General features: G+C 40.4%; 1 protein-coding gene across 1 annotated transcript in view; it reads left to right on the top strand.

Moving 5' to 3' along the window:
• Positions 1-1034: 1034 nt before the first annotated feature.
• p2rx3b (purinergic receptor P2X, ligand-gated ion channel, 3b) overlaps positions 1035-15417 on the top strand; it is a 38329-nt gene continuing 23946 nt past the window's right edge. Inside the window, exons 1-3 of the mRNA XM_037976299.1 lie at positions 1035-1582; positions 5197-5332; positions 5416-5487. Of these exons, the coding sequence (XP_037832227.1) occupies positions 1461-1582; positions 5197-5332; positions 5416-5487 (330 nt within the window). The 5' untranslated portion in view covers positions 1035-1460. The remainder of the gene's footprint in view (positions 1583-5196; positions 5333-5415; positions 5488-15417) is intronic.

The following is a 15417-nucleotide window of genomic DNA, read 5'->3' as shown; positions in this document are numbered from 1 at the left end:
GGGCTCCGGGCTTGTGGGTCTGCTGAGTGTCTGTGCCTCCGCTCTTCCTCATGCCATTCTTGTGTTCTAGGGGGTGGATCTGTTGGCCCCCACACTCACTACCAAATACTCTTAAGGAGAAACCTTATAGATGCACGCACACACAGGTATCTAGATTCAGGTGTCTGTCAGATACACCTTCAGTTGGGCTGCAGTTGTCACTATATACCCTCTTGTATTACCTGGCTCTGTGTACTTTCCATTGAAGTTATAATTATCATCATATACTGCATATATGCTTTTTGTTGTTGTGGATTCTTTGTTTTGTTTTCTCTTTCCGCAGGTCCTGTGGCAGAGTTCAAGGCTGTTGACTTGTTTTTTCTCTATGTTTTTCTTTTTCTCTTCTACTTCTATCTCCTTTTTTCTCTTCAAACCTTGTCCTCCATCTTTGTTTCCTCTTTTCTCATATTTGTGTTCATTACAAATGAAATAAACCCAAAGCAATTTTTTAAATAAAGTTTCATATACCAAAGGGAACATCATGGCGAAAGTCGAAATGCTCCACTTGTGAAAGCAAATCTGTTGGGTCTTATCTTGACATTCAGATGACAATTCTGAGTGCTACACAGCTGGACAGGACACGTAAAAAAAAGGAATGCTAACATTTAATTGTGGTATGAAAATGTTTTAAAGAGTGAAACAAATCTTTGCCCAAAATCTTTATACAAACATTTAGTAGGACTAAACTGCATATGATGACACTGGTAAGCATTGGGTTGGTTAACCTGGAACTGAAGGAAGCTTAGAGTTTACAAGAAAGTAAATTTTAAAAAATGCTGTCAGACAGTTCTGCATTTAAAGGTTAAAATAGCTCCAAAGGCAACTAACAGAATCTAAATAGAAAAATTTTATTTGACCTGAATCACACAAATCTGACTGAGATTTGGTTTTCCTCTGAAGGCTGTGCAAATAACTGAATGCATTCACTGAGAGGGAGGAGGCTTTTGATCCTTGAAGGATGACCAATCAGTGAGAGATAAACCGGACCAGGATGAAAGACGAGACAGGACGAGGGAGTGAAGGCTTATGGACATAGACAATATGAAAACTATTTATTTCCTCATTGTGATGTATAAAGTGGCAAGGAAGAGAACATAAGGTGAAGACTGGACTCACTGTGCTGCAGGATATTAAGACGCAAACGGCTTCAGTGGGAAGAGAAACCTCTTTTGAATATCTGGCTACTATTCTTTGTGCTGGATGTAGATAATCCTTGTTTTTTTATTTTTGGAGACATTTATCTCCAGTGGCCTCAGGGACAAAGTAATATGCCTATAGGGGATTCCTTTTAAAGTTTGATTTTGGCTTTTTAACCTAGAATCCTCACACATGTAAAATTTCCTTTGTTTTCTCTAATTAACAGGGCATTCTGAAACCCAGAGATTCTTTTCAAGGTTTTCTTACATTCACTTACTGCAAAGATGTGGTCATGTGTAAAGAACTTCTTTACCTATGAAACTACTAAATCAGTGGTTGTGAAGAGCTGGACCATTGGGATTATCAATCGGATTGTCCAACTTATCATTATTTCTTACTTCGTTGGGTGAGTGAACATTTATTAATTCTCAGAGCTTAAATTGGTCAGACTGAAGGAAAAGTTCACTGTTATTAAAGATCTGTGCATCAGTCAATACAATGTACAGATCCTTGTCACTATTTAAGTAAATGGTTGGTTATTATTTGATAAAACTATAGTTTGAAATCATCTTAGAACAGTTTTAAGCACTCAAATATAACTTTATTACTATTACACAGACAAATAAATGGCCATGTAGTAAACAGTAGATGGCTTCCACTGAAAATTTTATATAATCTAGTAGAGTCAGTTTGTTACAACTTTAATATTTTTGTCAATACAAATCCATTAGCTGTGGTTTCAGTGATTTATGACACTTGGCTCTTCCTCTGGTCTGCTCTTTGGTCCAGTTCAGCAGTGGTAAAACAGAACCACTCACGGAGCGCTAACCCTTTAACACAACTGTACTCAGAAGTTGTACATGTGTAGGACATATGTCGAATTTGGAAACATTAATTCGTTTTTTGTAACTTGATCCTTTAACCATCACTCATTTATATTTAGGAAAGGTCACCCAACCAGCTGGCAGCTGTAACAAAGAAAATCATTAGACATACATGGTTAAACTAACAAGTTTAGGCAAGATTTTGGGCAGCCATCTTCTGAGGAAATAGATATATCACTCAGTACATGTCAAAGTCACACATTTTTAATGTCTTGTACGTGCTGTATGCTGTGTCATTAATACAAAAGCACAAAAAATAGCCTTATTTTACATAAATTAAAATATGTTTCATATATTTAGCATTTTGTGAAAACAAGAATATTTTCTTCACTATAAAAAACATAAAATGTCAAATATAAAAAATATCAAAAGAGAAATTGTATTATTTTTAGGAATTTTTTAGGTATTATTTTTAGGAAAAATGTTGTCATTTTGAATTAGATGGCAGCAACACATCTCAAACAAGTTGAGGCAGGGTCATGTTTTCCACTATGTACCGTTCTCTCTTCCTTTACCAGCAGCCTGTAAACATATAGGCACAGAGAAGACCAGCTGCTGAAGTTTTTGGAGGGGATTGTTGTCCCATTCATAATAATGTAGAATTTTAGCTCTTCAACAAGACACTCCCAGTCTAACTCTGTTATTTTTCATCATCAGATTATCTCAGTTTAAAAAGTAATGAAAAGCAGTAGGTGATATGCATTCCTTCAAGAAACATTTTAACACTGAATTTGCTTACAACCAAAACAAAGGGTTTTGTTTACAAAGGTTTTCTACTGCACTACAAGCTGCACTAACCTTTGACAGTTATGTACACCAATGTTTTAACTTAAACTTGCTTAACTTAATGGCTTTTCATGCTGTTATGTTCATAGATTTACACAGTGAATTCATTTAGGTTCTGTTCTGCTGCTGTTATTTCTTCTTTTTGCTAAAGAGTGCTGCTGTGTCAATGTAGGGCAGAAGAGACTGTGAGAAGAAAGATAAGTAAGATACAGAAGTTACAAGACAACACTGTGTTTTGTAATGGTGTTTGGTGTAATGTAACAAAGTTTGTGACTTTAAGCTGTCATCTTTGATTTCATCACAACTGCCACAACAAAACTGGTGATGAGGATGAGTGCTTCAGTGCCAAGTCCACTGCCGTTCCTGAGTGTCCTATACCATTTACAACAGGGTGGAAAATATTTGATAATTACATGCTTGTCATAAATGCTCAGGGAAACAAATGGCCAGATGCAAGAAGAGGTGCCATTTTATTACACTGCTTGGGTCTAGAGGGACACAGTGTCTGTTCTACACACTACCAGAACAACATTTGATGAAGCCATGGCTGCTCTTGGAAGACATTTTGTCCCCAAAGTTAATGTGTTGGCAAACATTCATACAATACAGGCTGTGGGTGCTGCAAATGCTTGTTTTTGAGAGAAAAGAGGACTGCAACCAGCTTATAAAGACCAACATTACTGCCACAGATGTGGATCAGAAAAAGACATGGCTAATAATAAAATCTGTCCTGTTACTAAAGTAAAATATGATAACTGCAAGAACATCATCAAAGTATGCAAATCACCTGTGGCTGCAGTGAGAGAAGTAGTTGTGTGTGAATGATGTTAAGCTGATGGCTGCAGCATTTGATAATATTTCATGCCAAGCTAACATTGATGTACCACAAGGAACTCCCAGATCCTGGAGTTAATTGAAGACCCTGCAGCTTCTGTATCTATTTTACCAGAAACTGTCTAAAAAGCAACATTTTGCACAGTCTCTAGCTTCAACATGGTGTCATGAAAGGCTACATCTGTGTTTTAGTGTACACAAGCTTGTCTTGTTTTTCATTTTTCTTTTAATAATCTTCTTTCACCAGAGAAGAACTATCAAAGTGAAAACATTAGCAGGATTAATTCAACTTTTCCTGCTCTATGGAATTATTCTTTGCACATTTAGATAATGCCATTGTGACATAATTTAACAAATCCTTCTCTGATGCCTTCCTGATAATGATGCCACAGAAAACACTGGTTTCACTTTTGTGACTGCAAAACTGAACATTAATTCATTTTAACCTAAGCTAACTGACTGAAGTTCACATCAATCATCAGCATGAATAAAAATAGACAAGATGACTCCATTAACTTCCACTGCTTAAAATTGAAGCCAAAATGTTAATTTTTGGGAGCTCCCAGTCTGCATACTAGGGATGTGGAGCTGTCCCTCCCACACACCACCTATCTTAGTAACTGGCTTTCAATTGTCAATGACAACGTAATATGATTCTTTCTTTTTAGACTGAAATAACTTACCAATGTTAAAACATATTTGAACATACAGGAGCAAAGTAAAAAAAACTATGTGAATAAACAAAGTGAAAAATCAACACCTGAAAAAAATTATTAGTCAGGAGAATGCTCCATTTCTTTACTTAGAGGTGCAGGAATTAAAGGTAGTACTGCTGACAGCCTACAGGGGGTGCATGTCCCTTGTAGCTTCAACTTTCAGCTTTTGGTCCAGTGTATGGTTTTCAGTTACATGAAGCCAAATAACTGAAGTGTGTCATTGTTGTCATGGTTTCAACTTAATCTCAGACCAGAATCAATCCTAAAAAGAAAAACAACAACAACAAAAAACCCTCAAGTATATTATTTTCGACTAAACTATCAATTTATTAACATTTTTAGTAAATATACATTTTTAAGTTAGCAAGCATTGACTTTATTGCATTTATTGCATAAATGTACTTTTAATATAACATGTGGGATGGGTCTACATTGACATGCTGTAAGGTTGGGATTTGAACCAGAGTCCAGATTATGTTAATCCATCTGAAGGTTTGCTGGTATTTATTAAGCATGTATTGGTTTAAATTATGCCTCTTCATTGTGACTTTTTCTGTCTACAGTTCTGACCTGTCAATACAGAATGATCAAGGGTTTTATACCAAAAATGCAACATTATACTCAATAATATAACAAAAAAAAGTACATGGCTTTCCTTTAATTTTTTATTTTCCAAAAATCTCAGTACTTTGTAATTTGTGACTATAAGTTAATAATATGTTTGTAAGTTCATGTTTCCATTGTGGTTTTACAAGGTGATTTTGACTTAGTGCTTTCTTTTGTGTGTGTTTATGTTTCAGTTGGGTGTTTCTCTGGGAAAAGGCATACCAGGTGAGAGACACAGCAATTGAGTCTTCAGTTATGACCAAAGTTAAAGGTTTTGGAGTATACAATAACAGGGTCATGGATGTCGCAGACTACGTCACCCCTACACAGGTATGACATGATAGATAGAACAGTGGACAAAGGCACCTGAAAGATGAAAGACCCGCAGTAATGCTGATGTGCACTTTCTGCAGGGAGGTTCCGTCTTCTGCATCATCACTAAAATGATTACCACAGAGAACCAAGTCCAAGGATACTGCCCTGAGGTCAGCTCCTATTGCTATCACTATCACTTCTGTGGGTTTACACTATTAGACTCCAAGACTCACATAGTACAATCATTTAAAAGTTGTTTTTTACTCATAGCTAATAGACGAAAATAAGAAAAACTGCTGGGTTTATTTTTAGTGCTGTGGTCAGGTTGTTCTGTTGAGCAGCACATCCCTTTAGCTTTTACCACTCATGATTTTATAGACCATCTTCAACAACAAAAAGGAGTTAGAGAAAATGTGCTCTATTTCCCTCCATTACATGTAGCGTGTTTGCTACATGGATTTCAGATAATTGTGGTAAGTTAACTTATGACACCTTTCTTCATTGTTTCTCACCCATTGATTTACCTGACTTAATGGTATTAATCAGGGCTTCTAAACCCTCTACATTTTTTTGAAGACCCCATACCAACTTTTATTTTTAATGATGTTTTACGTTATATTTACAACTCTGAACTCGAGCAAATCAATTTGTTTTGTCTTGTTTTGTTCCCCAGGCTTTCTAGTTTGCTGTAATTAAGGTTTTGTAAATAAATAAAAAAAGCTCTGATCCAATATCCCTTTACTTTCTAAACCCTTGAAAGAAATTGCACTAAAACAACTAATTGTCCATCTGCACAATAATAATCTCCATGAAATTTTCAGTCAGCATTTAGAGTACACAACAGTACTAAAATAGAAATGATTAGAGTAACAAATAATCATCCTATTGCTTTAGAGCAGTGGTCTCCAATCCTGGTCCTGGAGGGCCACTATCCTGCATGTTTTACTTGCTTCTCTGCTCCAACACACCTGATTTGATTCAGTGTGTCATTAACAGGCTTCTGCAGAACACGAATAAGTAATTTAACCACTAAACCAGGTGTGTTGGAGCAGGGAAACAAGTAAAACATGCAGGATAGTGGCCCTTGAGGACCAGGATTGGAGACCCCTGCTTTAGAGAAAGATCTTTCCTCTGTTCTGAAGTTGATACAGTAATTGCATGGTCGTTCTGTTATACTGTTGTTATTACTTCTAGCCACTAGATGCACTGCAAATACAGCTGAAGATTCTGAATAGGACTCCTGGTCAAAAATCACACCAAGGTTTTTTACACTGGTATAACAGGCCAAATTAATGCCATCCAAAGAAAGGAAAAGGCTGCAAAGTTTATTCCTAACCTTTGTTTTATCTTAGTTTAAAAGCAGGAAATTAAGAGTCATTGATGTTTTTATGTCCCTAAGGCAAGCTTTTACTCAAAGTAACTAATTGGGTTCATGGATAACTAGAACTAGGGATTTTTTGTAGTTCATCTTTCACAAGCCACACCCACTTTTATCAATTATTACCATATTGGAGGGAGCATCTCAGGTTGTGGTCCTAACCAAGTGTATAAAATTTAGTTAAAATCAGCATTGTTGCTTTTGAGATATAAGCTTTTGACATTGTTAGCATACCCTTAAGGTTAGTAATTATGAAACTCAAGACACCTACTCAGAATGACCAACAATGGTAGCAATGACAATAACAATGGTATTAAAGTGATGTTTATATGTCTTGAAATAAATAAGATATTGCCATTTTTACATGAAGCTAGCTAGATGGCTAAAACTTGCGTAAACATAACTTTTCCTGAATAGTGTTTTATAAGCTACTATGTATTAATTTACACAGAGGAACAGGGAGCAAAACTAAACTAAACACAGGAACAACAAAGAAATAAAACAGAATCACAGAAACAATAAACCTAATGCAAAAGAAACCCCCCCCCAAAAAAAACTAATTCTGACAGCTTTAAATTTCATCTCATCTGCTATTTTATGCTAACTAGCATTTGTTAGGAGGCTGGGGTTTGGGTTTCTGTTTTCCTCCACTAGGGGGAGTCATGGAGCCACTCTGGAGGACGGTATGGGGATTATTACTCTCACCTGTGTCTGGTCAGGGATCATCAGCAGCAGCATAAGAGGAGCTGGTTACCAGTCCTTCGGTGCCTGAGTGTTTGCCTCACACGGTCCCCCTCCTGTTCCCGCCTGATCTCAGTCACCTCGAACTCCTCAATTATCTCATGCTTTCGCCATCGTCTGTTGGATTCTTGGATGCATTCCCACGGCTGGCTCAACCAACTCCTCTTTCTGATCACCGATCCTGCGAACCCTCTCCTCCCTCCAACCAACTGCGAGCTTCCACTCACCTCTCCCTGGTGGACTTCCTATCATCTTTGTCATCTGTAAGTCATTCCACCACAACACTTTCTTGGTAAAACATCCTGGAAATTACCCTCTCCACTTCCCATTGCAGAGCTCTAATTACTCATACCTTATCACCAGCTGCCCCGGACAAAGAGACTCTTCAATCTTTTTGTGTGTAATAAACTTTATTTACTATCTTCTGTCTCATAAAAGAATCCTTGCATGTGGGTCAAATATCTACCAAAAATCATGACAGCATTAAATATTTGCACAGGAATAACTTATACATTTCTGAAAATAGTTATTTGTCCTTTAACAACTTGTATTCAGCTTGTTATCTAGAATTAACATGGTGAATTTATTGGCAGTTTACATTTAAACCCATTAGAAGAAGTCAAAAGTAGGTTTTGCAAATCTTGCCATATAGAAAATGTTGGTTCTAGGGGAAATAGGCATGGCCTATACAATGTGATTCCGTACAGTCCAGGGAACGTGTTGATGTAAGTACTTAAACCATGCGACTTACGGTTTAGAAGTTACTTGAGAAAATGCAAAAACCCCAATGATAGAGCCCCCTATGGGGGGACATATCTGATTATTATTATTATTGTGAGTGACCCTTCCTTTGCCTCCGTGGGCTCGAACCTCTAAATATCACTTAGTATCACCAGCATAATGATAAAAAGTTATCCCTAGCTGTCTAATAACTTTACCTAATGGAAGCAGATTTAAAGTAAAGCGTATTGGTCCAAGCACTGAACCCTGAAAAACTCTGATGTATGAAGATTTATTATTAACATGAATAAACTGAAATTGAGCAGGCAAACCCGTTCAGAGCAGTTCCTGCAATTCCAATATTGTGTTCAAGTGTGTGGCTAAGGTTTATTAGAGAGGTTCTGTTGTAAAATATTACAGAGGCTTGAGTAACTGAGTTGACTGAGTTTAGTAAAATCTTTTTCGTGGTTAGGTCTAGCAAAAGATCATATAAATTTAAGGTTTTGTTTTTGCAAAGGTATTGAAAAACAGTTCAAAAGATCTATTGACGTACTATGTGTACGTCTATTAGGACTTTAGTAGTGTCGCAAAGGAAGATTGCTTATTTTAGATAAAAATTACGACAACAAATGCTCAGTTTAATTACAGTTCAAATTATTTATATCAATTGCATCAACCAACAACATATGTCATGTCTGAGCACTCCACAAAAAGTACATATGTATATATTAACACCCAGCTCATCCTATTTTTTTCCCCACATGGGTGGTTCACTTCAATCTCAGGTCCTCTACCAGAGGCCTGGCCAGTATCTTAGCTGTCTCTAGGACTGTGCTCCAATGACCACTGGCACCACTTACACCTTGACTCTCCACAACTTCTCTATTTTCTTCTTCAGCCGTTGATATTTCTCAAGCTTCTTGTGCTCCTTCTTCCTGATGTTACAGTCACTTGGGATTGCTACATCTATCACCACTGCTTGTCTGGTTGGTTAGCCATCTCCTGTTTGTCAGACTGGATCTCAAAGTTCTATAGTATCTTGGCTTTGCCGTTCTCCACCACCCTTGATGGAATCTCCCACTTTGACTGGGAAACTTCCAGTCCATACTCAGTACAGATGTTCCTGTACACTATTACAGCTACTTGGTTCCATGTACACTTTGTCTGCCTGTGTCTTACATCATGCTATTATGTGCTGGACTGTCTCAGGGGCATCTTTGCACAGCCTGCATCTTGGGTCCTGCCTGGTATGATAGACCCCAGTCCCTATTGCTTTTATGCTGAGGGCCTGCTCTTGTTTACTTGTATTTATTCTCCTGGCTTCTGCCTCTTCACAACAAGCTGTAGTATTTTCAGGGTGGGTTTTTCTTCATTGCACCATTCTGGTGCTCTGACAGCTGGCTGATTTCTCTTAGCTTTGCATGATCTTTTCTCTCAGCCTACTCATTCATGGTGAAAATTGTTCCTTATTAGATGAAGCTTTGCATTTATAACCACGCATTTTAAGAACCACTGTTGCCTCTCAGAGGCACAGGAATGATAGGTGTCCTCGAGAGTGTGGGACCTTGGAGATGTGGAGCCAGGCTTGGAAGCATTGTCATCATTGACTCCCACGGACACAAAGTATGAGGAGGCATTATCCTCGACCCTCTCTTGGGCAACCTGGTAAGAGACATCCCACCCCAAGCCACTCTACATGTAGCACAACATAAACTGGCTGAGCCAATTCTTCTCATAGAAAATAAAAAAAAAAACACACTGTAATACTAGTTAAGGTTGACTTCAACAACTACTGCCTAACACAGGAATTACCTGAATATAAACAGCTAGTAAATTGTGCCACTCATGACAGAAAAACGCCAGATTACTTTCGCTTGACTATGTGAAAGTCCCACTCACTAGTGGAACAAATCAGATCTGGGCCAGGGGCGGGGCAAATGACCAGGCCTTTTATACCCCAAAAAAAAGCTCATGATAACATCTTTTTACAACATACACATGCCTGCAACAGCGGGGCTTACAAGCTTCGGCACCATGGAGAGCGACTATGTCATTTTGAAGTCCATCAAATGGACAAAAAGTATAACAAACCAAGAGAACCACAAAAATGTTAGGCTACATGGTCACTAATGATAAAACAACGGCTCGGTGCCTACACCAGCCCCCAGCAGAGAAACCGCTCAGCACCAAGCAGGACAGCCCCCCCAGAGCCCCCAACACACCAGGCAGGCACCAGTCCACCGCAGCAGCCAGAACCTAGAAGGACCAAGGTAAAAGGGCATATAGCCATCCCCCTTGTTGGGCCAACCCCTTGAGAGGTTTAGAAGAAGGGGACGCCACCGGAACCCCAACCAAGCCCAGCCAATCCCCAGGAGCCATAGACCACCCGACGGGAGCCCACCACTCCGGAACGTGGTCTGGGCATCCACTTGAACAACCCTAAACCAAGGGAGCAGCAACCCGCAGGCAGCCCTCCAATGATGCCGTCAGAGACCCCCAAAACCCCAGCCCCCACTGAACCAGTAAGAGGCAACAGGATGGGAGCAAGAAGCCCAGCCCATGCCCTCCCCTGTGGTGTTCGCATGCGTGTCTGTGGTAGTGTGAAATGTTGCAATGGATGCAACTGTGTAAGTCTAGGATGCATTAAAATGGGGTCAGCGGGGCCCCACTGCTTGCAGACAGCAGGACCCTCCCCAACCCCAGAACCCTAAGTGTCTCTAATGCATTAAAATAGAGGTGCAGGGTGGAGCCAAACATGCATGGGGGGAGGGGGGAGGGGGCACTACCTGGTGCTCGTCCCATCCCTGCAGGGCTGTCCGCCCCACACATCAAGGCCCTACTGATGAGTTGTGTAGCATACGCTGGAGGGAAGGGGATGGGCACCAAGGTACGGGCATGAATCCCCCTGGAGCCAGCTCTACAACTGGCCCCCACCCAACCTTCCTGCCCACACTCCAGCCAACCAAGGCCAAGGAAACACCAGGGACCCCCAAAGGCTCCAAGGGGGAGCCCCCACAGAGCGACTGCCCCCCTCCAGCGGGGGCCATCTGGGAGAACCCAAGCCAGTCCAGAACAGTGAGCCCATCGCCAGCAGCCCTGGCCAAACTCCTCCTTTACTGCACCTCTCATCTCCTCCATCCACTCATGCCTCCTCCATCCTCTGCCTCCCTTCCCCTATCCCTCATTGACAAGATATTCTGCAGACTTAATGTACAGAAGGCTGCAAGTTCTGATGGAGTATTGCCAACTGTTTTTAAGTTTGGTCAGGCACAGTCAGCTCCTGAGTTCTCTTGGATACATCAGAAATCCATTATTGAGCATCACGTCCCCTGGTACTGTAAAATAACTATCATTGTCCTGGAGCCAAAGAAGGTTCAAGTCACTTGGCTGAATGATTATCAACCTGCTGCCTTTATGGTAACTATGAAGGGATTTTGTCCTTCCTCAGAACCATCACTGACCATCTGCTGGACCCTTTATAGTTCTCAAACAGGTCAAACTGTTCTGAGAACAAGGCTGTGAATCTCAGCCTTCATTATCTTCTGGAGCACCTCGACAAGAAAAACTGCAGTGCTAAAAAATCTTTTCTAAACTTTAGCTCTGCCTTCAATAACCACCAACAAGGGAGCACCACAGGGATGTGTACTTTCTGTATCTGCTCTCTTTGTACACCAATCATCTTCACACCAGCAACCCCTCTGTAAAGCTTATGACATATGCTCATTGTATCACCATCTAGGGCTTCATTTCCAATGATGATGAGACAATCTACAGGAACTATATTTCAGATCTGACAATGTGGTGTATAGAAAATAACCTGAAGTTACAAACCAGCAAAACAACCACTGACTTTGGGAAAAAATCACACCATCCTCTTATCAATAACATCACTGCTGTAAAGGAGGTGGATTCTGCTGTGTTCCTGGGCATCTCCATCACAAAGGACCTGAAATGGGTTGATCACTTAAACAAGGTTGTTAACTAGGCTCATGGGTAGAGGTGCATGCACCTAGAGTGCTTAAAAAGCTAAACATCTCCACTGATGTGTGTGCCCAGTTCTATAAAACCACCATCTTGAATGTCCTGACTTCCTCCATTTCAGTATTTAACACTGGCTCCACTGCCCACACAAACATGATATATACATACACATATAGATACACGCACTATATTGCCAAACGTATTCTCTTGTCTCCCTTCACATGCATATGAACTTGAGTGACATTGTCAGGATCTGTTCTTTTTTTTTAGCTATCTTCTGTGTTTGAATTTCATGTTTAGTTCTGTTTGACCATTGTTTTTTGTTATCCTTGTGTTTCATGCCAATATTTATTGTATTGTCTAGCTCATTGTGTTCCCTGTGCCACTACTCACCTGCCCTTGGCTCAGTAGTTTTCTGGACCCACGTCCACTGCACTTGTTCCTCATCATTCCCCAACTGTAGCTCATCTCCTACTCACCCACAGTATCTTCAAAACCTGCCTCTTGTCACTTACGCCTCGCTGGTTCATTGCATATGGATATTTTTGTGATAGGTCCTCCCTCAGTCTGGTCAGATCCTACTCCTTGTGTTACCCTCCTCATCTCCACTGTAAGTTTTTTGTTTGCTGCCTCGTCAGCCTTTTAGTTTTTCTTTTTTGTTAATAAATCAGTTATTTCTGAGCATCTCCATGTCTGCCTGCATTCTAGTTTTCAACCAAACAGAGCAAATGTTACAGAATGAACCAGCTATCAAAGGAACCCAGCAGGCAGATGACTCTATTAGAGTTTCTGTCCCGAAAGGCAGCAAGGAATGTGGAGAAAAAGAGGCTGAAGGAGGAGGAGGAGTCCCAAGTGTCAACTTCAGTCTTGAAACCTTCAGTATTCTATGCTCACCTAGAAGCCTCTGAGAATACCCCTGCCAAAGTCCTGAACATCTCCACTTGGATTTACAAACTGCTTTCCTCTACTGCAAAAAACCCAGATCCAAGACACAATCTCATTACCTGCCTCCTCATTGAGAAAATTCTCTTCTCCCGACCTGGACTTCTCAGTGTCCCAGAATTCATCAAACTCCACACAGACATTAGACTTTTAAAAGGACAACTAATCACCTCCAACGCTCCCATAAACTCTCAGCCATCTCTACCTCCAGTTTCCCCCATGTCTGCTCACCTGCCATGTTACCACGTCCTCTGAGTCTCCCTCCGCAGCGCCAACCTTAGCTCCTGTTCAGCTACCATCAGTCACCCATAGTCTCCAGCCGCCATCCATGACCAATTATTTCACAAACTGTAGATAGTATTCTTTAAATCAGACAGAAGAAATGATCAATTCTTAATTCTCAATAATTGATCATTATTTGTGTGCAATTATACAATGATACATTATCTAAGTGTTTCTAACACATTTTCTATTATTGCTTTATGACAGGAGACTGAGCAGTGAAAAATCTTTGGACAGAGTGATATAAAACCCTTCTGTACAAACCCTAAGGTTTTTCAGTAATATCAACCCGAATGTTCTGGTCCCGTTATCAAACTTTTTTAGATAACAAACTAAAGAGAAAGCCTCGGAAGTGTGAGGATTCTAGGTTGTTGTGCTTTTTTGCAGTTCCAAGTTGTTGGTGGAGTTAATTGCTATCAGCTGGTTGCAATCCCAGCTGATCACCATCTGGCGGGTATTTAAGCTCTAGTCTGGCCTGAACTCGACACTGAAACATTGCATACCTTTGGGTAGCTTTGTCTAAGCCATTGTGAGTGAGTTTTACTCTCAAACCTAGAGATTTTGAAACTAACTTTCTGTCTTCTATGCTCCTGTAGTCTCTATACCTCCTGAGAGCCAGCCAGCAGATTCTGTTCCTCCATCTGTGTGAAACCAGGAACACTTACTGACTTTGTCTTCACGGTTTTGGTTTTGCTCTGCACCTGCAACTCACACAAGTTCCGGCCTGCCACTCTCCACCGTATCTGCCAACCTGGTCTGCGCTTCAACAACCGGACCTGGAATCCTCCTCCGTCTCAAGCCTAAGAACAATACAACCATAGTAAGACAATTTCCTGAAGTTCTGCTACAAACAATCTTGCCAACTTCCCATACTTACCCTCATCCTCTCATTGCAGCATCTCTGGTATCCTGTCGCCGCAATTCCCCCACTAATATAAATAAATATTTTTTTACTTACCTGTGCCTGCCTCTTCTGTTTCTGTGATATGAGTCTGGGTTTTGAGAACAAAAAACTATCATTGTGACAGGATGGTGGTGATTGCAATTCAGCTTGTTTGTCCATCTGCCCTGCTCTTCCTGTTCCATCTTTGTAGTTGTATTTTTGTAACTTAAGTAATAAAACATTTTGCTTTGTGTTTTTGTAGTCCAGCAAAGAAAGAAAGAAAAAGAAACTAAGTTGAGAAATAACTTTTGCACCTTTAAAAGTTAAGCCAGTCAGCAGTTCTCCTGACTACATCAGCTGAAGACCTTAAAACCTGCCTCAGTTCCATCGCCTCACCTCTCCCGGGTGATCTTCCAGACAGGCTGTTGATCTCAATTGGGCCTCGCTTGACTACAGGGTTCAATCCACCCTTACACGGGCTGATCAGGGACACCCCACATGCATAGCGTTGTTTCTAGGGAAGGCTTACCCCACTCGAAACTCCTGAACCAGGTGATAAGGAAAGAAGACAATATCAGATCTAGTTATCATAGTTTGAGCTGATGCAAGTTTGATCAAACATTCTGTCTTTCCAAATTAATTTTGCTGTAAATTAACAATCCAGCAGTAATATTAACATCTTTCTGACTAAATTCTAAAGTGAACTAAAAATCAAAACAGTTTAAAGTGTGCAAATTATTTTACAAGTAAAATCTAAAAATCAACTTTAAAATCCAAACACTCCAAAAAAATTGTTTGGTTTAGATAATCAGTCTTACTTCAGGGTTACTTGTTATTATTTTGCTAAATCATTCTCAAAATAATCACTTCAGTTATTTATGACAAGGCAGGACTTGACAGGATTCAGACTCGCAACACAGTAACGAAGTTTTAAGGATTTTATTATGGACAGACACCGAGCGGGACCAGAGGCTCTGAACAGCGCACTCACGTGACCGTCGTGGATTGGGACCAGAATAGGTAAGTCCTCCTTAGCTTGGAGGCTAGGTGCAGACAGGCTTGTCTGAAAGGGGCTGAGGCGAGAGGGAAAGTCCAGGTACAGGCGTGGGATCGTTACCAGGGAGTCAGAAGTCCGAAGCCAAAACCAGAGAGGGAGAATCCAAAGGGAGAGGT

The sequence above is a fragment of the Kryptolebias marmoratus genome, linkage group LG6 (genome assembly GCF_001649575.2).
Source record: "Kryptolebias marmoratus isolate JLee-2015 linkage group LG6, ASM164957v2, whole genome shotgun sequence".
Lineage (NCBI taxonomy): Eukaryota > Metazoa > Chordata > Actinopteri > Cyprinodontiformes > Rivulidae > Kryptolebias > Kryptolebias marmoratus.
Note: the sequence above shows the minus strand (reverse complement) of the source record. Positions and strands in the feature narration are given on the sequence as shown.